We start from the raw sequence: 27,456 nt of genomic DNA, 5'->3' as shown, positions 1-27,456 counted from the left end.
AGCAAAGGTTGGCAGAAATTGTTTTGCACTTATAGTTACTTTGGCTTACTTACCCTTCAAACCGGAATACTACAGTACTGAGTATTGTGGCTACTTTGCCATTTACACTTACTGTGGGTACCTACCCATATTGGTTTACATAAAGCTCTACCGACACCAAAATAATAACAGTAAGTCAACTCGACAGCTTGTTGTCAGTTCAAAAATCATGAGCTTAAGGTATTTATACAAACTTACATTTTGACAGTGAAACATATACATGGATTTGAGATAATTAATAGAAAAATTATTATTATTATTCTTGAATGTTAATAACTACTATTGTATAAACAGGTTCCTATTCAAGGTTAATAAATAAAAACACACTTTAATGTTACGATAATTTTATTAAAAATTACAATTTCAACGTAACAAATATTAACACAATATTAAATAATACCTAAGAATCATATAGAGACACACAAATACTGTTAACTTTCAAAACTTGTTATAGTGTATTTTAAGTTGTAATCTAATTTGGTAATGTTTATGTCAATTTGCAAAGATCTTTAAAATAATTGTTTCCGACACAAAAGAATCGAACAACAGTCTGAAAGTTATCAGTAAAAATATGCATGTATTTACAGATATGGGATACTTTAAACAAATTTGAACTTAATATCTTTATAAAAAAAGACCATTATTGAGATTACAATTAAAAAATATAATATACATAAACATTTATTTTGTGAGTGTCCGCTGAAGTTTTGGTCACAAAATATCTTATAATTTTATATTTTAGAGCTCCATCTAGCGGCAAAAAGTGGAACAGATTATAATCGATAGCAATACATTTAATAGTGCTGATATACTTTAATTGGAATATATTATTAAACACCAAACTGCACATAAATGCAACTCTAACACCTACGAAATAAAGTAATGAATGACTTTAACATCACATTTTATATTACACACAATTAAATATTGGTTTGAAAGGGACAATGCTCTACAAGAGAGAGGGATAGACATAACGGCATTTGTTTATAAAAAGATGACTAATATGACCAACTTAAGTAGACACAGTATACGGGCCAACTTCTGTCTAACCATTTAGTCATTATAAATATAATTATAATTCTTCGGTTACTTAAAGTTTATTCAAAGCGCTTACGTTTCAAATATTCGAATAGTTTCATATAGAGTATAATATATTAGATTCATAATTTTTTGACATCCTATCCGTTTATAGCGTTCCGGCCTTTTAATCATTAATTTTAAAGCAAAGCTGCAATTGATGTCGGAATAATGTAAATAGGCTATAAACATTAAGAGTTATTTTTTAAAATATTAAATATCAATAGATTGGAAACTGTTAAATTAAATGACTTTATTGTCTGTGGTGTCAAGCGACGACCACACTCGACGTGTGCAATTAATTTTATCATATTACTATTTAATTATAATTTTTACTATAAAACGGAATGTGACTTTTTTTTTAAAATAGTTCCTCCCATTTTTCAAAAGTTTTCAATATTAATACTGTGAATTTAAGAATTATATTTTAATTGATATTTTAAAATACATTATCTACGACCGAAGAAATTTCTTATAAATTAAAAATAAATAAGAAATGATAAGAAATATGAGATGTGGACGCATTTTTTAATATCACATAATCACACAATGTCAAACGTATTACCTACCATATATAACAATATGATATTATATAAGCTTGGATCTGTTAAATGTTACAACATCACGTCAAGTCTGGCAGACGCTTAACTTTACAAAGAAAGCAAAATTGTCTAAGTGCTCTAATCTCTTACGGCGCCAATGATCGTCAAAATGTAAATGAAGATATTTATGATGTCTAAGTAAAGGTTCAAAGCAGCGAAGACATACTCCTCCGGGGAGATGGTGAACTTGTGTTTGCCCCCCATCATCAGCTGAGTGTCGTAGATGAGGTAGAGGGAGAAGATCAGTGCGCCGAGCGAAGCGTATATCAGAGTCATCGTCTTGCCGGGGACGAATATGGCGACGATACCTGGTCACGTAAAAGTTTTGCTTTATAACAAAATATTTCTATATCCTTTTTATTTCATATGAACTAATTAATGAGAATGTTTAGTTAAGTTTACAGTGATGTATATATAATGGAGAGCCGAGATGGCCCAGTGGGTAGAACACGTGCTTCTTAACCGATGATTGCGGGTTCGAACCCAGACAAGCACCTGAATTTTCATGTGCTTAATTTGTGTTTATAATTCATCTCGTGCTCGGCGGTGAAGGAAATCGCGAGGAAACCTGCATGTGTCTAATTTCATCGAAATTCTGTCACATGTGTATCCACCAACCCGCATTGGAGCAGCGTTGTGGTGTATGCTCCAAACCTTCTCCTCAGAGGGAGAGGTCTTAGCCCAGCAGTGGGCTAATTTACAGGCTGTTACTGTATATATAATTAAATTTACTTATTGTTATTGCATTGCGAGCTCACTGGTAGACCGACTATAGTTGGCTGAATATTCGATATTATTTTAAATTGTATATCAGTTTGACGTATGTGTCGAAACAGACTGCCCTGTCTTAATTTTGGTTTGGTTAATATTCGAAGTAAGTGTGTATGTAGTCACCAAAGATCAGCAACACGACGGTAGCGCAGAGCAGAGCCCCGCCCATGACGGTGAAGTCCCACTTGGTCTGGAAGGCGAACAGCGTGAGCGCCAGGCACACCGCCGCCGTCAGCCCCACCGCTATCATCACCTGCGGTCAATCAGTCTCGCCATTTACTCCACATGCACATTATTTGCAGTGAAATAATTTACTGCGATTTATTTTATAATAATTTCCGATTTAGTAGTCTTCAGGTTATGTAGGCAAGAACCTCAGATTATAAAACAAAAGGCAGATGGAACGCAGCTGTCGTGAAACACAAATTCCTGCCAGTACGAAACGACGTCGATCATCTTTTGACGACATCTTTTTGTCAATACATCGAAATTGATGTCGCATTAATTATATATTAGAGACGTAGTAACAAATCGTTAATTTGTATTTTATTATTTGAATTTATATTTATTTTTGAATTTGTATTCGCTTTTGTTGCTTCACTTTAACGTATTCTCCATCTGTTACATCTTTCATTTGTCATAAAAGCAACGTCGGAGACGAATCAGTATTAGAGGTTCACCCACCGCGTCGCTGGCGTACATGCTGCTGGTGACGCCGAGCAGGAAGCTCTCGGCCACCGTGAAGATCCCGAGGAAGATGAAGTTCATGGGCGCCGTGCGCCGCACGCTGTGGCAGCACGCCATCGCGATCAGCGTCACCAGCACCACCGCGAACGCGATCCAGCTGCGGGAGGGGGGGGGGGGGGTGATATAAATAATGACATACACTAATGTAACTTGGCCTTGTGAATTTAAAGCTCATGTCAAAAAGCATTGAAAAATAAGGCATATTATACAAGAATATATTTAAGAGAAAAATACTCTGTACATAAAATGGTGGAAAAGAGTAAGAATGTTTAATAATTTTTAAGGCACCAAAGTCCATAGACGGTGGTGACCACTCACCACCAAATACCATATTTGCCATATTTATAAAAAAAAATGGCGCGGCCTACGGGCCCCGTGGGGAGGAACTGCACACAGATATACTTACAACATGAACGTATTCCTCTGCACCCATAGCTTAGTCGGCGTGTGGTACAGGAAGAGCGTTATAAAGGACAACGTCACGAGCAGCTGACACATCAAGATCCCGTAAACCTGAGGAAATGAAATAACTCTTAAAATATATTAACATTCTTATTAAAACAAACTACAAACTTATTAATTAATTACATTTATCACGAAATTCAATTAATTGTTATAATTTGTCCACACATATGACGAAGTGCATTTCAAATATAAATATTGGACAACATCGCATGCATTACTCTGATCCCAATGTAAGTAGCTAAAGCACTTGTGTTATGGAAAACAGAAGTAACGACGGTACCACATACACCCAGACCCAAGACAACATAGAAAATTAATGAACTTTTTCTACATCGACTCCGGGGATCGAACCCGGGACCTCGGAGTGGCTTACCCATTAAAACCGGCGTACACACTCGACCACGGAGGTCGTCAAATAATTTACATAACTTTATAAATAAGTACACAAAAAAAATTACAACAATATTGGACATTTATATTATATAGGTGAAAACTTTGAACACGCTATTTTCAATATCTACCGGTCTGATTTCTATAAATATTTTCGCCTTTGCGCCATAAACTATTAGCGCGGCATGAGCGGGATTATTGTTCTTTCATATTGGGTCTTGTCGCGTATCAAAAAACTTGAGCGGATCTACAGCGTGCGCCAGCGTTGCAGAGCTATCTATAGTATCGATACTACAAGACCATAACCGACTTTTCATGTGCGGATATCGTCCCATAATCAATTTAATACATAAGACTGGCATAGACTATGACATCACGCTACGACGCCCGGGTTTTGAGCAGTAAATATGGCTGTAACGTAAGTATAACTGCGGGGAGGCTGGTCACGTATCACCCAAATGTACGGATAACTAAACTAATAAATAGTTACTTACTACACAGTCACAAATTAGTGTGTTTATTGATGGCATGTATCTTTATGAGTTATGATTTTTAAGAGATAATAAAAAAAAAAAAAAGGTCACGGGCGTTCAGCCTGTGGGGATTGAATAATAAAAAAATGTGTCGTCCACCGGACGATGGATGGAAATTTAATAATGAAAGAACTAATAAATAAATATGAACCAAGATAAATAATAACAGGTTCTTGTTATTAAAATGAATATAATTTTCTTATTTTTATTCTCGAATTATCAGAGCGGGGGAGACAGAGAAGCGGTGGAGGAGAGGGGGAAGAAAACATGATGACGTCACGGCATCGAATCGGTCTTATCCAATAGAATTGTCGCATCAAAATTACGTTTTACCAACGCATAGTTTTGCATAAATATTCCAATATAAATGACAGGAGCGTCTCTGTAATATCAGTATCAAGAGCATTATTTAAGTTTCTGTATGAGCGTATAATTGCTTTCGAATCTTCACTATGGAGATAGACTTTTATATACAATTTATGCAATGCCAAGTATCCGTTAACGTGGTGCTTTAACAAAGATTAATGTGAAAACTAATGGCTTCTTAATTAGCCATCAAATATGATTAATGTTTGCAAACACCACTGACGTCCCGCGCTAACGTATCCGAGTTACGAACCTTCTGGTAAGGTATCGAACGTGTTGATTATACAATGTACAGTTCATGATTGATGATAATAATAGTTGAAGATGTATGCCGGTGGCTCGTATGCGGCCACCCTTACATATACATACGTCATATCACGTTTAGACATATAGAGAAATATAAGATTTTAAATTAACATGGTTATTTTTATTACTAACAGTATTTAAAACGGCATATTTACCATGTTTTTTATTTTTATTTGGTGGAGCTCGATATTTCGACATTATCTACGAATGTCTTGTTCACGAGAGAGAAATATGTCAACATATATATGTCGCAGCCATCTGGTTGAATCCGCTATTTGATTGTATGACTAGCGCGTCCATTGAATGACATTTAATTGAACGACTAGGGCCGAACGTCGATTGAACAAGCGTCACTAAACGTCCAACTAGCTAGCGGATTGTAACATACCCCCTTGAACAGAGCGGACGTAAAACAGTCAGGTTATTGTAAAATAGTTAATTTCTTCCCTATTGTTCATGTTCATTTTTTAACCTAACCTAACCAAACATTATAAAGTCAGCTATATCCTATTCGACAATGCTAAATGACGTTCAGTCAAGACGTTGAACGTTACATTAAACAACTTGACGAGTTGTCCTTTAGTCATAAATTTAAATGTCGTCGTAATTGCCTAAAAATGTTTCCTTCAAAAAACATGAGTTAATAAAGTATATGGATATTTTTTCTGATGCAGGCCATCCTCTTTATAAAGCATTATTTTCTTGCATGAATATTAAGATATATACTTAATTAACATAAACATTTCTTACCTTTCGAATGAAAGATTTGCGGATGCTCTGTTCATTGAAGTCAAAGCCTTTGACGTCGGCATCCTCGCCGAAGTTGCTGCCTTGGCCCGCGTAACCGGCCGGCTGTAACATAGTTATTTCGTTTAATATATTTTTTAAATATAATAAAAAAAAATTTACAAAGAACCACAACTATAGATTCTGAACGGCCAGTTCAAAAGCCAAGTGTTATTATTATTTTTTTATTTTATATTATTACTTGGTCATTACTTGGTGGTAGGTCTTTATACAAGTCCACTCATAAGATATTCTATCACCAAAGAACAATACTTGGTATAGTTGTGTTCCTGTTTGAACGGTGAGTGAGCCAGTGTAACGAAAGGCACAAGGGAGATGACATTTTAATTCACAAGGTCGGTGGCGCATTGGTGATGTAAGGTATGGTTAATATTCCTTACAGCGCCTTTGTCTATGAGCGGTGGTGACCACTTACCTTCAGGTGGCCCATATGCTCGTCCGCCAACCAATGCCATAAAAAAAAACTACGTTCCGGTAAAAATGATGATTGATCCAGTGTAATTAAAGGTACGAGAGACTCAATATGACCTCCTGTGGTTGACAGTATATTATTGATATAACAGAAGATTTATTCTTCTCACATTGCCCGTGTCTATGAGAGTTGACCACTTACCATCATGAGACTTGATAAGTTATGAAAATAACTAAAAAAATATATTACAACAATTTTATGAACATTCATAAGATTATACTTTGCAAAATTAACGACTATATTTCATTATATAACTTATGTTTATATATATGTTACTGTAAAAGCTCGAACTAAGGTAAATCTTAAGATTTTTCAGTAAAACCTAAGATTTACCGACATGACTTGGTAAATATAAGTATTTATTATAGAGGGACGACTTTTTCGGACTTTTATAAATAACTAACCTAACTTAACCTAACGTATTTAAATTATTTTCATTTCGGAAATTATTTTATAACACGTTACGACATTATTTTTTTCAACGTTTACCGTGCCTTAAATATAAAACCCTAAGATTTACTAAGTGAACGGTGGCAAAAGTTCGAATCGCAAACCGTTTTGAGCATTTACCATTAAGAATTGGGATATCTTAGGATTTACCGTAGTTCGGAGCTTTTACAGTAACATATACAAGAATTAAAACTATCATTTAGAATTTTTAAGTTCGCAATATAAAAATGTTATCATTTAATAAAACTGCTGGTATGTTTTATTGTTCTGTTAAAAACACTCAAACTTAACATTATATATGTATATTGCGTGACCTAGTGGCTAGATATATTGTGGCAAATCGCGTGGTCTTGGGTTCCTCCACTCCAATTCGGGTCGATAAAAAGCTACTGAGTTATACTGTTGATAAATTAAATTGTTATAATTAAAATGTTCGGAGGCCGAATAACACGTAAAACCGTTGGTCCTTAGCCTGAACTCTTTCCGGTTGAGTCGGATATGCCGTCCCATCGGATGAGAGTGCACCTGTGTTCGCACGACACACTTGTGCAAAACAATACATCTTGCATATTTGGTCGCCCTTAATATTCATAGTTAAAATCGTTTTTGTATCCCTGACTAACAATTTCTAACATATGAAGTTTTTTTCAAAAAAAGCCTAAACAGATATAAAAATAATATACACGAATGAACAAGAGATTTTATTGTATTGACGACTGAAGTTTACTAAACCGTTATACATATAATTGAAGCGGATTTTTATTAATTACATAATAGACTCGTATATTATAATTGGCACTAATTAATTTACTGCTTGATCCTTTCAAAAATTAACAATTTTCGTTCAAGTAAAAAGTATTATGGATATGAACTCATTATGTTCAAAAAAAAAAGTAAAGGGTTGTTTTAATTTAGTCAACTCACTTGTGCCATAAAATCTCCATCCATTACACGAAGCACATATTATATTTAAAGTATAACATACTAAACTCGACATTTATTTATATAAAAACAAAATAAATATATATTAGTAATGTTATGTGACGTTAAACAAAACCTACTAGATTTTTAATCTTCAAAGTGAAAAATAATATATATACTAGCTGTTGCCCGCGGTTTTGCTCGCGTGAAAATTGATTATATTACAGAATAATTTAAAATATTACATTAATTTAAGACCTCATTTGTGGTTCGACATTCGTGGGCTAGATACACCAGACTGCTTACAGAGCTCACTCTCGAACAGGCTATTTAGAACTGTCTATGCGAGAAACAGTCTTCTCTTATATCTCCTCCGGCCATTTTAGGATTGTCATGGTTAAGCATACTTTAAGCACGAACTGTACTCTCTTGAAATTAAAGGGGTATTCTGATGGTATCAAAGACATTCGTGGAATATACACTATTTCTCCTTTAGTACATCCGGTGATAACTGTAACCTATGACATTACGATAGAGAACCCTTACTATTATTCTGGTGGCGTTACATAATTTTTGAGGTCTTAAATTCATCAGTAACATTATTGGCGCGCCAATCTCCTCGCGTAATTTTTTATGTTAAAAAATGACGGGCTTCAAGACTACCATATACGACTATATATGAAATTTCAACCCCTATTTCAATCCTTAGGGGTAGAATATCCAGAAACGCTTATGTACATATCTACTCATTTCTCATCAGTAGGCCAAAAATAAAGATTAATGCTTATAACTTCAAAAATGACGGACTTGCAGACTAACCTACATACGAATTTTCAACTCCTATTTCAACCCTTATGGGTAGAATATCCAGAAACTCTTAAATACATATCTACTCATTTCTCATCAGTAGCCCAAAAATAAAGATTAATGCTTATAACTTAAAAAATTACTGATTTATTTATGATGATTATTATTATTTGAAAGGGGTTTAGGGGTAGAATATCCAGAAACGCTTAAATATGTATCTACTCATTTTTAATCAGTATCTCAAAAATGAAGTTTTATTTTCCTAACTTAAAAAATGACGGACTTCCATACAAACGTTCAACCCCTATTTCACCCCCTTAGGGGTTGAATTTTCGAAATTCCTTTCTTAGTGGGTGTCTACTCAATAAAAAGATCCTACTCATCAAATTTCAAGGCCCTAACTTTAATAGTTTAGGCTCGGCGATGATGAATCAGTCAGGACTTGTTATTTTATATATATAGAAGATATATATATATATATATATCGACTCACATCACCATAGCCTTGAGCCCCATATCCGGCTGGCTGGAATCCTGGTTGGGGAGGTGGAGGATAGCCGCCCGAAGGGTAACCAGCTTGCGGGTAGCCGCCTTGTGGATAACCACCTTGCGGATAGCCTGCCTGAGGATAAGCGCCTTGTGGGTAACCACCCTGGGGGTACCCGCCTTGTGACTGATCTGAAATTAACAGGTAAATAAATATTAATAATTATTATATACTTTGTATATTATTTTCTTGATCTTTGTCCATTTAAATTGGTCCTTCTTCTCTTTAGATTATAAAATGGAATATATACTTTGTTTAAGTATGTTCACAGGCACTTATGAAGCGTCACTTTTAACATTATATTAAATGTAAGTTTACCACTGGTTAGGAATGCAGATTATTATTAGTGGTCACTCTATTCTACCACCTAAATAGTTATAGTAATAAAATTCAATTTATACGCTAAAGTAACTAAATACTAAATCCAGTGTTTTCATCGTCTATATAATCTTGGATTAAGTAATGTTATTACTTTATATTATATACTTATAAAATTAGGTTTTTTAATGTAAGATTTAAATTTATAAATTGCCGGAAGTCATATTTAAAGAAAGGAATATACTGCAACAGATTATTAACCGCGGAGATATTATAACAATCTATTTTTTTGTAACTGGAGATGCATGCCTCCGACATACGACTACTTACTTTTGTTTAATTTTTTTTTTTTACTTTTAAACTCATTTTAAGTGAATTGTATAAATGCATCTAGAATAGTCTTATTCTAATAATGATTGTCAAATATTTTATCAACGTTATATTAAATATAAAATGTTCATATATTCATATACATTTTCAAGGTTTTATTCTATGCCATAAAAAAAGGTAAGTCAAAATGTCTGACATATTTTAAATATTGACTAATTAATTGTATAATTCATTCCCAAAACAAATTTGTTTCAATACATATTATGAAGAACATAATTTTTTATGTACTATATATTTCTCTTAAGAATTCTAGAATATTCATATTACGAAAATTACAGTACGAAAAATTACAGTACGAAAAAATATTTCAATTTCCTATCCAAAAATCCAATGATGATAAATTTGTAACTAAAGTATCCGAGCCATAAATATTTACATTCTATATGCTGGAGATCACAACATACTAAGAGAAAAGAAATATGATCTAGATTAATTTCCCGTTTTCAAGTTAAATCTTAATTTTTAACTGTATTAACATTTATAGTAACTTTCTCTTAATATTTTACAGTCAATATTATTGTCTACATCAATTTATTAATAATATATTTATTAAAATACATATACGTATATCTATTGCAATAAAATTCAATTATAGGAATTCAAATAATTTTAATAACATCAAAAAACAACTCAATATTTGATGTAAAAAACCTTCTTTAAAGTCAATTATTTCGACTAATTACTATCAATGAATTTATTTAAATCGTATACTTTTTTACTAAAAATAATTACTTATTTACCTTTAGCTTCTGACATTATATATAAATTGAACGCACACTATTTATGTTTAATATGTAAAAACACAATACCGATTACATAACAACAGTAATTACTACTTATTATATAATTGTTGTATAAATTACTTTTTTGTATAAAAAAACTAATATAATATTTTTAATGTATATATTCTTTACAATTGGAAAAACAAGGACTACACTGCAACGCAATCCTTCATATAATGGCAAATTCTTGAATATGAATCTTGAAGAACCTCACTTTATGATATAACAGTCCTAATGACTCTCGCAATAAGATCTAAAATCAAATACTAGTATGAAAACTGCTAAACAAGACATGCGTACTAAGAATTCTCATTGCTGAGCTTCATGACCGAGTTTTGCGAACCGTGAAGGTTATTCCGTCACGGTAATTAGGACCTTGTGTTGAATAGCTTTAGGTGCTAAATTGTACGTTAGCAATGTGAGAGATAATGGTTTTTGCTTAAGTCTTTGGTGTATTATTAAGTTACGTTAGGTTTGGTTTAAATTTACACAATTATTGTTGTAGAAAAAGTTACGCTTTATTTTGACAAATCGAAATTAATATTATAAATACGGAATTTGCTCTGTCTATCTGTTCGTCTGTTACTCTTACACGGCTAAACAACTGAATCGAATTAGATGAATTTTGGTATGAAGTAAGCTTGAAGCCAAAGAAAGAATATATTTTTTTATACCTAAAAGGTACGACCGCCCCTAACATGGGCCGAGGCTGCAGATGACACCGAATTGAATCAAATAAACAAGGTCAATTTATTGTAATGTCTAACTGATAAAACTACTAAACGAATATTATTAAATCTTATATAAGAGGATGCAGCATGTTTAGTATAATTTTTCCGTTACAGTTTCACCCGCTTTAAATTTAAACTAGTGTGCGTCCTGAGTGAATGCGGACCGCGCACGCGTATCCGACAGCGTGTGCGCGCCCGCTAGCAGTCTAAATGGTTTCAAGCATTTCGAGTATTTGTTACGTGCGCGGTGCGTCATCGCTGAGGATGCACACTTAGCCGTAAATTCGGAACGACTTGTTGATGTTTTAGATAAAGAACGGAATATACTTACTGAAATAGTATTTTTTACTGAACGAAGGCAGATGTTACAAATCTAAATAAAACAATATTGATAAAAGTTCTCAAAATACATAAATAGTTTTCTGGAAGCGTTCCGTTTTGTAAATACAGTTAAAATCGTTTATGGCGACATCGTTTAGAACAACATATCGGTTATATTGACCAAAATCAAAGGTCCCGGCTGAATGCTATATAACTGTCGTATCAAAAATATTGCTTTGTACGACATTGGCCACTACGAAATACCGCATTAAACGACCACATTTGGCTAATGTTTTTGGAGAATTATATCTGTAGAACAACCAGCTGAGTCGTATTGTAAACAATTACTACCGAAGCAGACGAGTGCATTGATGTAGATAAGTCTATTGCGATTTGTGCACCGGCTACGTAAGATGATTTGATGATGAGAAAATGACGAACTGATGAACAATTTACAGTGGCAACTTTGAACGATGGTCTCAATGCTGTTAGTGTATTACGCAAGATTGTTCTTTTTAATAAACAGTTTCACATGCAGGGAAATCATAACGATACCATGATTTCAACGAAATTCTGCCACATGTGTATTCCGCCAACCCGCATTGGAGCAGCGTGGTGAAATATGCTCCAAACCCTTCTCCTCAAAGGGAGAGGAGGCCTTTAGCCCAGCAGTGGGAAATTTACAGGCTGCTAATGCTAATGATTAAACTCCAACGTGAATTACAAAATGTGTATATAAGACAGAAGTGTTCCAAACAAACTAAAATTACAGATTTTATGCATACAGGAAAATGAAGTTGTTCTTTCTTAATACGTATAGATTTTGATTGAAATAAACGAAATATAATTTAATTTCATACTTTAATATATTTTGCCTATTAATACCTATGACCTACACATTCAATAATTCCACTTCATAAAAAAATACACCGGTTCGCATTCGAAAGTGAGAACGTTAATTTTGATTGGTTGTTTCTTAACTCTGACGATTTACGTTAAAGCGTTGTTGAAGTTATACGATTCATTTTGTAAAACACTTACTGGACATACAGTAAGGACCAGTGTCATAACGTTTTGACATTATGACTTCATACCGTTTATATTATTATCATTAATTCGATAAGTCACATTGAATGATACGTAAATTGCACTACCTGATGTCCAACGCCATTAAAAAGAGCTTTATTTTATTTAGCGATACAAGATGGTTCCGATAACCTTGATAATTCTAATATGAAGTCCAAACTCCTAACAAAATATAAAACATTCTGTAACGGGGTTTAATTATCGTGATTTAACTTTGATGTCAATAGTTCGAATTTTAAATATTTGATCTTAGAAACCAGTAAAAACGAAATACCTATGTTTCGACTGGTACTCGCTTCCGCACAAAACTTTTTTTGACGCGTAAAATCTTAGTACTTTTGACATAATACAATAAGGTTGTGTTAAATCAATAAACACGCCATTTGTTATCTGTGTCAAGTCTAAGTAAAATCTATATTAAAAATAGAAGCGTCAGACTTGCGTTTTGATTGTCGAAAAAGTGCGCCATGTCAGTCAAAAGCATCAAGTTGAAAATTAAGTAAAAAAAAAAAAACGGTTTACGGGCAAAATTGGTTGTGACTGATCGTAAATTTTGAACATATTATGTAATTAGAATTTGGTTACCTCATACACCTTAATCTGTTCAGACACATAAAAGTTACAGTGGAATAACTCATATATAATTATATATAGTCTATTCCAACCACAAGAGAACAAAAGGCAAATAAACAAAATTTGACATCGAATTAACGCGATATCATTGGCCGACAACTTGAAAAATCTATGGTAATGATTACGGATTTGTGAAAAAATTAAACGTCGATGAAACTGTTGTCGGAACCTTGGGAGCTAAAATTTAAGTATTTAGTGGTACACTTTTGTATTATAAATAAAGATATATTATTCAACTGTTAATATTGCACAATACCGCGGCGCTATTAGCGAAACGTAAATCTAAGGTTTGTTTATCTTAATTCCTTTTCCGATTGGAATAGACTATACAATATATATACACAAAACCAAACCCGATAACATCACAGTTTTTTTCATCATATATACATAACGAAATTATAAAAAGAGCAATATTAAAAACACGAAAGTAAAAATAATTGTTGAGAACATAAACGTATCGATTTTTGTACAAGTTTAAAGACTATGTTGATTGTTCGATTTGATGTTTAGGTAAACATCAAAGTAGGTACTTTCGAACTTTCTAGAGAAACCTTTGTATGAAAGTCAACATTTTCTAGGCATATCTGTTTACATGATAAATATTAGATAATGTTGAAAATGACTCGTCAGACGGTTTAAAATGAAAAACAAGTGTATCATGCATTTATATGACGTAGATATATTGTCCGACGACACTTAAAAGTCAGCTGCAAACATATATTTATGTCACAGCTAACTGGTTAAATTAGCCTTTTAATTACCAGTCTAGACACTTTCCTCAAAGGCGACGTTAAACCAGCGAATAGAGTAAATAATTATAAAAGCCCGTCTCTCTAACTCTATTTGGTCTTCTCGGTCTGACCCCGAGGCCGCTGGTTGAACAGCGCCGTTTAGCAAAGTGGCTAGGCATTTCATTGGATGGCTAATTATTCTAGTTGCCTGCGACATATACATTGAAATCGAATTATATTTTTATATATTACTGTACTTATTTCACTAGGTTTCGTAATAAGGTGATTTAAATAAAGGCTGATATTATTAACATATCGAAATGATTAGTCATATTGTATTGACGTATTGTTACTGGAAAATGGGTCACCTAATGTAAGTGGTAACCACTGCCTATATACGTTTGCAATGAAATAAAGATTAATATTTTTTTCATATCGACAATGCATCATTAACCTTGGGAATTAAGATGATATTACACTTGTGCCCGTAATTACACTGACTTACTATCTCTTCAAATCGGAACACAATACAGCGATAAAGTATATGAGTGGTCGGCCCTACGACCGAGTAAATACAATAACATTTCAAATTACAGTATATAATATAACAGTAATTGTATTTGTTCAAAAATCATATAGCTTTGTATAGAGTCAAACGACATGAACTCAGCGCATTATTTATTAAAAACATGAAACGAGTTTCTCAAATCGATACTTGCATCCTTGACGAGCTGCCAAGCTAAATATAAATTTTAATATTATTTTTATATGCAAATACGTATTAGTTTTTATGAATAAATATATTCGGATTAAATCATAAATATTATGAAGGGTTAAAGAGTGACGTCGTGTCTTCTAATTTTGAAATGTCAAATCAATGATGACAAAGAGAAAAACTATACCCGTTCTGTACTTAAAAAAATCAAAACTCATCGCACGCGAGCGTGAAATTTCAAATGTGATATGCTACATTGTCTATGATAATAATTATAAATTTAAATTTATAGGACCCGAATCAACCAAGTCGACTGTCAACATTTCACGAGTGAGATCCAAAGTGATTTTAAGTAGTCAACAATTTGCCTACATTTATTATCAACTCATATTCTTACAGTAACTATGGTGAGATATATAACAATCGTTTCTAACAACAGTTTTAGTTTATGCCTGCATTATTTCAGGTGAAGAATTAATAAATAATCGTGTAATAAATAAACTTCTACTATCAAGCATGTTTACAAAATGCAATCTATTCCGTAATATCTATCGATCGATCAACGTGTCTTCTCCATCACACGTGACATTGGACTAATAATAATCCGTGCCTGGTACAACTAAAAGCCATTAAGCTAAGAATTGAAATATATCCTCACCATAAACAATACAACAAAAACAAAACCCTCATGTAACGTGATTCTTGTCAGTTCTTCTCAGTAGAATTTTAGATTTCGAATGCGAACCGATGGTAACTTAAATTTAATCTCGAATATTCTAAAATGCTTCGATTTGACTATTTGAATAAAGAACGTTATTTTTTTATCTGATGTTGCATTTCACGCAAAGATTAATTTCGGTATCAAAGTCACCCTTGTGACTTCTTAGGTATATTCGTGATACGAACAATACTTAATACTGTTCTAGCTTTATTTACATTCGTTGTATGAACTGTTCATATCGATTTTACATTATATGACGTGACGTCACAGACGATAAATGTGTCACAGTTTCAACGCCTCCGCGCTTTTATGCATCGGACTTCCCCATTTCTCAGACATAATATAATAGGTATTTAAAAATATAATCACACATTAAGATACAATACGATAAACGACTCATGCCTGAAGTAACCCTGACTCCTGACCCCATTTTTGACTGCTGTGGCTAATTTTAATGACTAGTCAACTGCGCAAAACATATAATAGTGCACAATTATGTGCGAAAACAATGTTTTAAACTAAACTCTTTGTTTCCCCAGTCTATTATTATAATGGCGAATCTAAAACAACCGTTAACAGTTCAGGCGCAAGATCACGGGAAACAGACTTAATATTTTAACTACTGGGAAATGAGCATGACTTGACAGAAAAAACTCGTCATACATAGAATATGTCGGTAACTGATTACGAAGAGTAAATGTTCGTCAATGTTTCCGAGCAACAATTTGTAATCACTACATAAATAAAGCTGGTTCCCGCTATTTGTCTGTGTCTATGTTTGCTTAGATCTTTAAAACTACGCAACGGATTTTGATGCGGTTTTTTTTAATAGATAGAGTAATTCAAGAGGAAGATTCATATGCATAATACACGCATAATATAGGAGAAAAACACTGATAATTTTAGAAGATTCTAATGTGATGTTAATAAACACATTTTTATGCGCTTACATTGCAAACGCTGGCTGAACCTTACGAGATAGATCAAAATAATGCACTACAGTATTGTCCACCATGAAAAGGTCTACAAAAAAGTCCGCGATGGTATATGTCTATCTCTTGGGAATAACCGACAATAATCATTTTTTATCCTTGACTTTTGACGAGATATAATGGGTTTATTGACGAAGGGATTTTAAGCCATACGTAATTAATCCTTATCTATACATTTTAAATAAGAATATCAAACACGCTTTTCTCATCAATATACGTAACTTGAAGCCGGTGAAAATGCGAAACGCATCTTAGAACTCAGATGAAATTGGTTTAGTAGTTTTTTCAGTTCAATATTACAAATGTTTCTCTGTCATTAGTATTTATCTTTAAAAAAAAAGGTATACCATTAAAATTACATTCTCATAAAGGTTTATATTTTGTGAAAATAAATTAACCAAACCTACTAAGTTAGTATGTTATTATAAACAAGATTAATAAAAACCCTTTAAATTTAATAAACCACAGAAAATCCACAAGGCGTTATAAAACGCCTAATCCGTGATCATCGACTTGAATAAGAATGTCATTAATGAATTGAAAATAGACTAATGTAAATTTAAACAGGTTTCTAACATCGTGAGAAACGTTCTAAAAAAGAAAACTTGAATTTTAATAGAAAAACATAATTTTAAATGCGTGTCATTATAATACATGCCTTTGTAGAACATTTTAAATAAAGCGTTTAACATTACACAGGCACTTAATGAGGCAAATTTTATGTCAATTGGATGGGATGACATCTTTACATTTCTAGTAAAAAATTGACGCGGAATGTACTGATGGTTAGTGTTACTGTTAAACCTTAGAAGTATCAAATGTTTGTACTGAGTAATTGTATAAAAGGGCTGGCGTCTGAATCGCGCTAGCGTTTGGTTCGCTCTATTATATATAGGGTCTCGACGATAAAAATATAATGTTTGCTATGTGACCTATGTGTTTAATTGCAATTATTACGCAGTGGTAATAAGTGTCAACCGGAACTACGTGTTTACATAATTGCTAATTAATCACGCTCGAATTGACGACGGATTTCATTGAAATTTGGTATAATTTTAGTTATGCGAAATTAAATATATTATCGATTATGAAAATTAAATTTAAATGGTATTCTTTATATCAAGTAAAAGGGGCTTAAAACATGGTTTAGTTTGTTTATTTATAAAGAATATTTAAAAAAAACATGTTATTTTTTAGACTAGTTCTGTGCGGTTTAAATGTTATTGCACCGCCCCCATGGATCTTATGATGAAGCTATATGAATTAAATATAAAGAAATAAATAAACTATTGAACGCAAAAATATTTTAAGACAAATCGATCATATCGGACTTAGAAATACTGATTTCTGAGATAAGCGCCTCCAATCAAACAAACAAAGTCGCCCACTTTAGATAATAGTATACATTTACGCCAGTCGGTAACAGCTATATTTGTACAACAAACACAACCCAGTGATAAATTTAAAAATAACTTAAACTTGTTTTTTTAATGATATTGTTAGGCAAACGGTGCCTATATCGAAGGGGAAACTTCGTCAGTAGTATATCTGCGTGCATTTTTACATTAATGTTATTAACCAGTTAGGTATGTTGATACTACCGAGAAGAACTAGTAAAAATCACATTAGTTACTCTTATAGGACAATCACGTTCAATTGGCATCCTGGGATTGCGGCCAATCCCAAGAGAAACCAGCTAACTACGCAAACTTAGGTGCACTCTCTGTTCCCTTACTCTCATTATCAGGACAGTATACGCAGGACCAGCGTGCTTACCGAGGCACGGTTGTTTACACACTTCCAACATCAAGACTCTCGGCAGTTATTGAGAATCTTTCGATAGAAAACCTATTGATGCGACCTATGGTTTGAATACAGGACCTCGAGATCCGCGGCCTTATATCTAACCAAAAGACCGACGAGGCAGTCCGAACCTTCTCAGTTGAAGAAACATCATGTGTTCTTCTCGAGGGATTTCTTATCAGTACAATGTAATTAGTATATATTTAATTATAACGTATCTACCATATGTGATAGTAGCTATCACGATTTAGTCACTAAGTAATATTCGCCTGTATCGTAATACGATTAAGTGGTTAGCTTTAATTATGACTATTGAAGCGTGAGTAATCTTAAATAAACCTTATTATCATGCTGTACAGAAACATATAGAAATAATAGTAGAAACAAATAAACAACCTCGACTTTGAATAGACGCGATATCATTGGTACAAATCTTGAATTATAATATATGATATTCAATATGGATTCAACATATATTTATGTAATGTAATATAACATATGTTTATGTAATATGGATTCGCAAAAAAATTGCCATTCGAATGTCGAACTTGTTATCGAAACTTTGGAAGTAAAATTAAAGTGGATATAAGTAGTTAAGTGTTTTATTATAAATAGAGATGTATTAAAGAACTGTTTGTATAGCTCTGTCGGATAGGATGTAGATCTAAGGTTTTTATTTTATATCAGGATAACATTTTGAAAAAAAAAGGAGCGTACAGACGGCGATGGCTTATCACTTTCTGCCATTTTACATTCGTGTATTGCGGTGATACAAGATTTCTTTCTTACAGAACACATTAACGGCCTGTAAATTTCCCACTGCTGGACTAAGGCCTCTACTCCCTTTGAGGAGAAGGTTTAGAGCATATTCCACCACGCTGCTCTAATGCAGGTTGGTGGATACAGGTCTTACAGAACACTAATGTCTTATTAAGAATTATATATAACCTTTGTATATATTTACAATACAAATCAAAATATTCCTGTTCAAAGGTAGTAAAACGAAATTTATAATATCAACGCAAAATGGCTTCAAATAATCTCTACCTACACTATATGACCATTGGCATTAATAATCTTTGAAATTTGTTCATTGGAAAAATTTTATGCAAAATACTCCTTCAAATTTCAAGTGTAAATAAATTTCTAGTGTTATGATAGTCAGGCAAGTAATTGCGTTTTATATCTAATATCTATATTCAACAGACGACAAATTGATATCGTCGGTGCCTCAGGCTGGTGTATGTAAACTTAACAACAAAATATTGTGGGTATTGTGGAGTATGTCAACTACATTTATTTGAATACTTTATCATAATAAATAAATTTAAATTTCTGTGACGTCATAAAAATATCAGCAGAACGTACACTTATAGGCACATAAAGGTCAGTTTAAATTGGTTCACAGCAGCAGTGGGTCCACGCCGTTCAGATCCGACAGTAATGTATAAGTATACGTTATGAGTTTATGATGGTTTCAAAAGTTTTTAAATTGGTCACATATTCAGGGTCACTGGATTGCTGTGCTAGATCAATGTAAACCGACCTTCACATTTAATAACACTAAATCACACAAATACTATAAACAGAAAGCTATCATGCAAAACGTTGCATATAATCTGGCTCAATACAGAACGCTCATTGGTCGCCTATTGGTCGCTCATTGGTCGTCACCGGCTGCTACCGACCAATGACCGTTCAGAATGAAATAAGTAAATCTCACTTTGATCAACGTTTGGAAACTGAAGCTTCGTGCAGAAATTAATATTTTAGTATATGTACTATAAATATATGTATATACATTGTCTGTAACAACTGATCTATTTTTATAGCAATGTTAAATAGAAAATATATTATTTATATACGAGGTAAATTTGAGTTTAATAAATTGATATTTTATTGCAATAAAAACCATGTGCTTGTAACGTAATTTTGGCGCACGTTACATGTTTACATTCTTTTAAAGTAAATTCAACAAAAGTATTGAATTTCTAACTTAAAATTTTGGATGTCATCTATCAATTGACTTTGACAACAATTTTTAAGGTTATGTTTACGCATAATTTGAAATTACCGCTAATTTTGACATTTAAAATAAAAATGCACTTTTTATGCATTATGCATTTCCGAACTAATTGTAATTTATTATCTTTATATTTAAAAAGCTTCTAAAGCTTCACTTTCCTTCCGCTTTTTGAGTCGAAATGTGACACTGATTTATTTTCGAAGTTTTTAAAACTTTTATTTTGTTTTAAACTTTGAATATTGTTGAAAATACTTGTTTTAATGGACAGTGAGTTCTATTTTGAAGATTTCGAAGTAAATCCATGTCGGTATATCGAAATTAATTCCGATATTTGTCGCCTCGTGGTAAGTTTTGAATCTTTCTTCGAAATTTGAATTTATTCGAATTGTACTGTGTAGTAACAACGATTGTGGTTCTTTACAGGGAATTTTTAGAATTTTTCCCAGTATGCATTTTGTTATTTGTGAAAAATAACCGGGGTTGACCGGGTAAGTCGTTTGGAATATTAAAGTTAAAAGTATAGGATTTCGAAATTTGTAATAGATTCTAATCAGAATTATTTCTCCTTTTACAGTTATTTTTCAACATTATTTTTCATAGTTATTTTTGACAAATTTTTCAAAGCTATTTTTTTACGGTATTTTTCGTCATTTATTTTCTTCAATTATTTCATGGATTAATCTCTTCAGTTATTTACTGGGATGATATTCTTTAATAATTTTCGGGAATTATTTTCTTTGGCATTATCTTCGATTGGATATTTTCAACGCTTTTCGAGGAACATTTCAACTTCATTTCGTTGGATATTTTGAATATTTAAATAGAAGTTTACTTCTGGGAAACTTATAATTTGTAGTTTACTTGGTGAAGATGGATTTTTGGAAACTTTTAAGGAAGTAAAACTTTATCACACTAATTTATATTACTGGATCTTGGTATGTAATTTTTACATATATATTTTCGCCGAAATTTAACCGCGCGAGATTTAATTAGAAATTTATTTAAATTTATGAAAAATTTGACTTTCAAACTTTATTCAAACATAATTTTTTTTTGCACTATTTGAATTTACTGTTTAAATTAATTTATAATTATTTAGAAATTTGGTTTAATCAAGTTGATAAACTTGACTTGTTTGTAACTTTATTTTAAGTAACTTAGTTGTCAATTTTGAATAACTTTACCTGAAGTTGAATCTTGACATGTATTCAAATATTTTTGTTGAACTTTAAATTTTTAAGCTTAATTTAAACGGATGTAAACATCCTGGCGCCCGATTATGTTAACAATTAAATTTAGAATATTATAAGAAAATTACTTGTTCATTTTTTTTGAATAAAATATTTTTGAACATAGATTTGCTGTTTTTGTAAATCTATTTGTAATGTTAAAATAATTTATCTGACTTCCGGAGCACTTTCTCTTGAGGATTTGTTTAGTTTAAAAACTTTTCCAAGTCTACCGATTTTTTTTAATTTTTTGCTTCAAAGAAATTTAATTATTTTTTTTATTGACACTTTACTCGTCAATACACCACACCCTATTTTAACGTTACATGCTTTAATAATGGAGACTAATTCATCTCAATAAGATTTGTATCATCCCACATGCACAACCAATAGTAACCTCACACAACTATATTTCTATAATTGATTAATATGAAACTATATTAATATATGAATATAGTTAGTATTAATTAAACATCTCCTTAGTGATATGCCAAATATCACTAAGAAAATGTAAATGAATGTTAAAGTAAACGAACAAAATAAATCATTTATCACAAAAATCCTTCATATGAGCATATGAGCAGTATATAGCCTAAATTAAACTAAATGAAAAGTTTTGCACAACTAAATACTACTGTTGCTGGTTTTACTTCTAGATAACTTGTAGATAATGTTTCGAAAGTGCTTTTTTGTTTGGTACTAGCATACAGTATACTAAATTGTTTTCGAACATATAGAATTTAAACTTTGATCATTTTAGATTATATATAAAAACTTTTCAAATCTTATTTAAAATGGCATAATCACATTCAAGTATGTTATCAGGCAGTAAGCTAAGTGTAACATGCAGGAATTCAACGACTATGAACTTAGCATTAACATAAATTTATTTTTATATAATGAAATGATTTATTCGTTTGAAGGATGTAAGTAATAAATGATTTGGACAATGGCACAGGTGCACAACATAGATAAAACAAATGAAATTAAAAACCTCCGGGATAAACTCCTGGACTCTGCCACATTGTCCAAAGATATATACTGTAAGAAGAAAAATAATAATTATAATAAAATTTTATACATACACACAGTGTTGTAATTTAGATGATCAGATGTATTTATCTTTTCGGAAGCCATTTTTAATAAAACTTCGCAGCACTTACGCTCTTAGATATTGATAAACTGAAAAAGATTTAACATCATATTAGTAATGTATTTGGTATTGAAGTTCGAATCTATGACTTTCATAATACTATAAAACCTTATTTAGAACATTTTAATATATATAAATTAATTGAACAAGCAATCATCAGATCACTATGATTATGATATGATTGTCATAAATCAGGTCCATGGAAAATTATAATGAACAAATATCTGTGCTCAAATTGTCACATAGTTAATATGAAGTTTCTTTGTGAGCCAAGCTAGCATAGTGGTTAGAAATAGCTGATCATTGGTTAGAGATTGGGCAAGTCTCACTGAGATTTTAGAGTAACCCCTACATTAATTGCATTATTCTTCCTAATATTATTCTATGAAATGACAATCCAAAATATATTTAAATAATTGTATTTTTACCAGTTTTTGATAACATATTCTAAATTCAAAAAACAAGCTTCTGTTACCTATCTTTACCGATCATATGTTAGGGTTTGTACAACCGAGACTGAGTTGTCATTATTTAATTTCATTTCCAGTTAAATATTTACCTATTGTATATTGAGTCAAAGGTACTTCCCTATTATAAACACTCATTACTCATTTATGTTGAATGATTTCTATATCTAATAAACAAAAATACAAGGTCGTTAGATTTTTATTTGTTTCACACTTAGTTTTTTTTTTTAATTAATAATTTTATTATCCTCAACTCAGCTTATGTAAGCACTATAAAAAGTAACTTAACGTAATGTTATGAAAAGTGTATCTACGAGTTCATAATGATATTACAGGTTGCGAATATAGGGGACTCATCAGATGTTTTTCAAAACAATGCTATCTCATTGGAGCCTTGCATTTAGAAGAGCCAATCCATACTTAATGTAAAATCGTAACACTTATTTATCATTAAAATACTAACTTATGAATGTTATTATTGAGACTTGTATCCACTAACAGTGGATACAATGAGCAGTGTCGTCAAAAAGCTATTATCCGTTTTATCTAAATGACAGGGGAGGGGAGTCATTAGCCCAGTAATGGGGCATTTACAGGAATTTTTTTTTTTACCTAACATTTCTTAATGAGTCAAGTTACCAGTTTTGAGTCATTATTTTTTTTTATTTGCATGTCTTTTAGGTGACTACCTATATGCAATAGTCCTTACAATACTATAATAGAAAGTCATTATTTAGAGATTATGATTAATTACCTAGGAATTTAAGTTGTAAAATGTAATGTAAATCATTAAAATGTGAAAGAATTTCATGTTTGGCAACAAACAATTCAATTTAAATAAACTATATTACTATTACACCAATTTGAGGAATATTATGTATAAATTACACAATATTTTCAAAGCCTACATCAATAATTAGGTTAAAATTTTAGGTTCGTAATAACTGAAATTATCATAATGCAAAAATGAAATGTTTTCACAATTTAATAGTAAAACAATGACAATTTTTATCGACAAGTAATAAAAGCAACTTCATCAGCTTTAAAAGTTTGAATAATGTGTTAAATTTAAATAATTATTGTTTTAATTATAGTCTTCTATCAACATGTATCTGGAAAGTACTAGACTGCCGAATGAATGGCGCAACTTTTCATCGATCCTTGTAAGCGTCGCTATTAATTAATATTATACTTTCACTAACCTTTTTTACTCGTCTCAAAATCCGGAGAGGTATAAGCAGTGTGAATTACAAACAATCACTTCCAAAAATATAAATAGTATATAAATTTTGGAAAACGACTACGCGTATGATATCACCCCGTTTTTCACACAAAAATGACAACAAATAATAATGGTGTTGCTAGTACTACAATCAATTTATTTCATAGACTATATTAATATAAGTTTTACTGTATTACATATTTGTTGATAAAAATATAATTTTAAAAACATTTTTAAAATATATTTTCTAACCTACTTCAAAAGTCTACTTGTGTCAACGACTAAAGATGTCAACTTACTTTTTCTTTTAATGCAACGTATAAAAAAAATTGTTTTGTTAAAATTGTAATATAAAAACCGTTCTAATTTAAATAAAAAATAATAAAAAAAAACGAAGCTGGTAACATTTACATACGCGTTTACTGGAAAGGGCCGTTTAGAGTGAAACTCTTCTACGCCACTGATTTGCGCTACTGTGTTTTATAAATATAGTGAGTCAATAGCATTTTTTAATACATAAATACAACACTTATTAATAATTTTACTACATTACTACACTTGAAAACCACCTGTTGGATTATAACATAATTATGGACGTTCACTACATTTTTTGGCCACCCATATACTTGGATAACCTCAATGCTTGATGTTTTCTTTCAATATAACTTTGCTCAAACGTCAAGAAGAGTGTATCTTCTACCACTTTTGATTTTACAAAGATGATAATACTGTTGGATAATGAGATGGTCTGTCTCTTATCTCTGTCTAAATGTCGGTAGAAAGAGATAGAACACCTTATAATAAATGTTTCAGTTATTGATTTAAAAATACTTACCTTTTGGAAGATTATATAAGTATTAAGTATACTCTGTGGTATCTGTTGTCAAATGTCAAAAAAAATTGTAACCTTAAATTTATAATTAAAAATAATAAATTGAGTACATACGGATTTATTTGAAAAACTTATAGAATAGCTATAAAATATGAATACATTAACAAAAGGGATAAGTTGCTTAACATACAATAAACGTAAATATTTTAAAGTATTAAATTGCTTGTGTTGGTAGTTGCAAAAGTTAACTTTCATTAATTTTCAGTAAACACCATCACTCGTTCATTGAGTTGTACATCAGCGCTGTATATCAAGCAGTGGCGAGTCAACCGAGGTTTGTCGGTCAATCGGACGGCTGAAGGTATTCTCACTGATGGACAGGATTATACCTTTTTAGATGGAAGACCGACACCATTACTGGTAATTAAATAAGCTTATACCCATTGTTATAGATGCATTCGTATCTGCCATCAGGTTAATTTTTTAAATATATGAGAATTACAAAGCATTACTGTTATTATATAAAGTCAAGAACAGTCTGTAAGAGAGCTGTCGCTGGGAAAAGATGTTAAGAAGAAGCCCATAAGGATGGGTTGATATTCAAGTGATAGTATTTCATCTCTTCAGGCCGGTTCGGTCACAATGTCTCTACTCCCAAGTACAAGCCAAATTATAAACAAATTAAGTATTTTGAAACTCATGATGTTGAATGATATTTTAAGTTTACAATATACATTGCACTTAAGTTTCATATATTTTGTAGACTGACTGTTGATTTGACCTTTTAAAATGTAGCTCATTTTCTTATTAAATAAGTTTTTAAGTATAATCACCAGTCTTGTGCTGCAATATTTGTGATATTATTTTATTTGTGTATCTGTTATCACACTTACTATACAAAGGGGATTTAAAGACAGAAGATATACAAAAAATTCTAATATCATCTGTATATAATATAACTTTTAAGAATTAGGAAAGCTAGTATGCTTAATTAAAAAAGAAAAATAAATAGTATATTTTGAATTGTATCATTAAAATTATTTTCAATGTATTTTTTTTTAATTTTTCAGCAAAAACAGAAGAAACGCATGCTCAAACATCAGGAATATGCAAATCAAATTGTCTCAATGTGCTCAGAAGTTGATTTTGCGAAACAGAGACATCAGAATTCAATAAGAGCGAAGGAAGAAGAGCGAGAAGCAATTATTAGCAACAGGCTTAAGCCAAAAGGAAAGGCTTTATGGAAGAAATAATTTTAAATAATAATAATTTAATTTCTTAATTTTATAATAGGTTGTTTGTTAGTAATTAAATAACTTAGTTTGTACATATCTTTTCTTTTCTTGAAATCATGAGGCATAGACCATATCCATTCTTTTTTACACTGCAAGTGTTGTCACTCACTATGGATAAGTTGCCTCTACTCTGCTATACTAGAATAGAGTTGTAAAGGTATTTCAGATGAATCCTGAATTTACTAGAGACTCACTTTATTGAAATTTGGTTGAACAAAATTTAAATTGCATATCTTTACATAGTATAAAACAAAGTCGCTTTCTCTGTCCCTATGTCCCTTTGTATGCTTAAATCATTAAAATTACGCAACGCATTTTGATGCGGTTTTTTTTAATAGATAGTGATTCGAGAGGAAGGTTTTTGTATATAATACATAGACAATATAGTTAGGTAACACTGATAATTTTAAAAGTTTCTAATGTGATGCCAGAAATTTATACATTTTTTGCGCTTACATTGTAAACGCTGGCTGAACCCTACTAGATAGATCAACATAATGTACTACAGAATTGTACACCTCAAAAATGTCTACAAAAAAGTCCGCAATGGTATATGTCTATCTCTTAAAGATAACCCACAATAAACATTTTTTTATCGTTTACTTTTTACGAGAAATAGTGGCTTATTTTCGAAGCAATTTTAAGCAATGTAGCATTAATCCTTATCCAATGAAATACCTTAAATACATTGTTGATTTAATATTGATCT

General features: G+C 31.7%; 2 protein-coding genes across 4 annotated transcripts; one reads left to right on the top strand and one right to left on the bottom strand.

The window, feature by feature from the left end:
• Window positions 1-366: 366 nt before the first annotated feature.
• On the bottom strand, window positions 367-24,756 carry LOC113394211 (protein lifeguard 1-like). 3 transcript variants are annotated; one of them, XM_026631437.2, is made up of 8 exons: window positions 24,601-24,756; window positions 22,864-22,960; window positions 9,247-9,431; window positions 6,047-6,148; window positions 3,643-3,749; window positions 3,174-3,333; window positions 2,613-2,742; window positions 367-2,026 (listed from the first exon to the last, which is right to left on the bottom strand). In XM_026631437.2, exons 2-8 carry the CDS (start codon window positions 22,913-22,915, stop codon window positions 1,797-1,799), a joined length of 966 nt encoding a protein of 321 aa, XP_026487222.1. In that variant the 5' UTR covers window positions 22,916-22,960; window positions 24,601-24,756; the 3' UTR covers window positions 367-1,796. The 3 variants fall into 3 exon arrangements, with proteins under 3 accessions (XP_026487222.1, XP_026487224.1, XP_026487225.1); XM_026631439.2 differs by lacking the exon at window positions 22,864-22,960 and adding an exon at window positions 22,773-22,819 and having other exon boundaries at window positions 24,601-24,753; XM_026631440.2 differs by lacking the exons at window positions 22,864-22,960; window positions 24,601-24,756 and adding an exon at window positions 10,749-10,779.
• Window positions 24,757-25,484: 728 nt separating this feature from the next.
• Window positions 25,485-26,777, top strand: LOC113394213 (large ribosomal subunit protein mL52). Its single transcript, XM_026631442.2, has 3 exons — window positions 25,485-25,649; window positions 25,718-25,872; window positions 26,523-26,777. The coding sequence occupies exons 1-3, from the start codon at window positions 25,604-25,606 to the stop codon at window positions 26,703-26,705; spliced, it is 384 nt and encodes a 127-aa protein (XP_026487227.1). The 5' UTR covers window positions 25,485-25,603; the 3' UTR covers window positions 26,706-26,777.
• Window positions 26,778-27,456: the final 679 nt, after the last annotated feature.

Source organism: Vanessa tameamea, chromosome 16, assembly GCF_037043105.1.
Source record: "Vanessa tameamea isolate UH-Manoa-2023 chromosome 16, ilVanTame1 primary haplotype, whole genome shotgun sequence".
NCBI lineage: Eukaryota > Metazoa > Arthropoda > Insecta > Lepidoptera > Nymphalidae > Vanessa > Vanessa tameamea.
The sequence above is the reverse complement of the archived record's forward strand: the minus strand, read 5'-3'. Positions and strand labels throughout refer to the sequence as shown.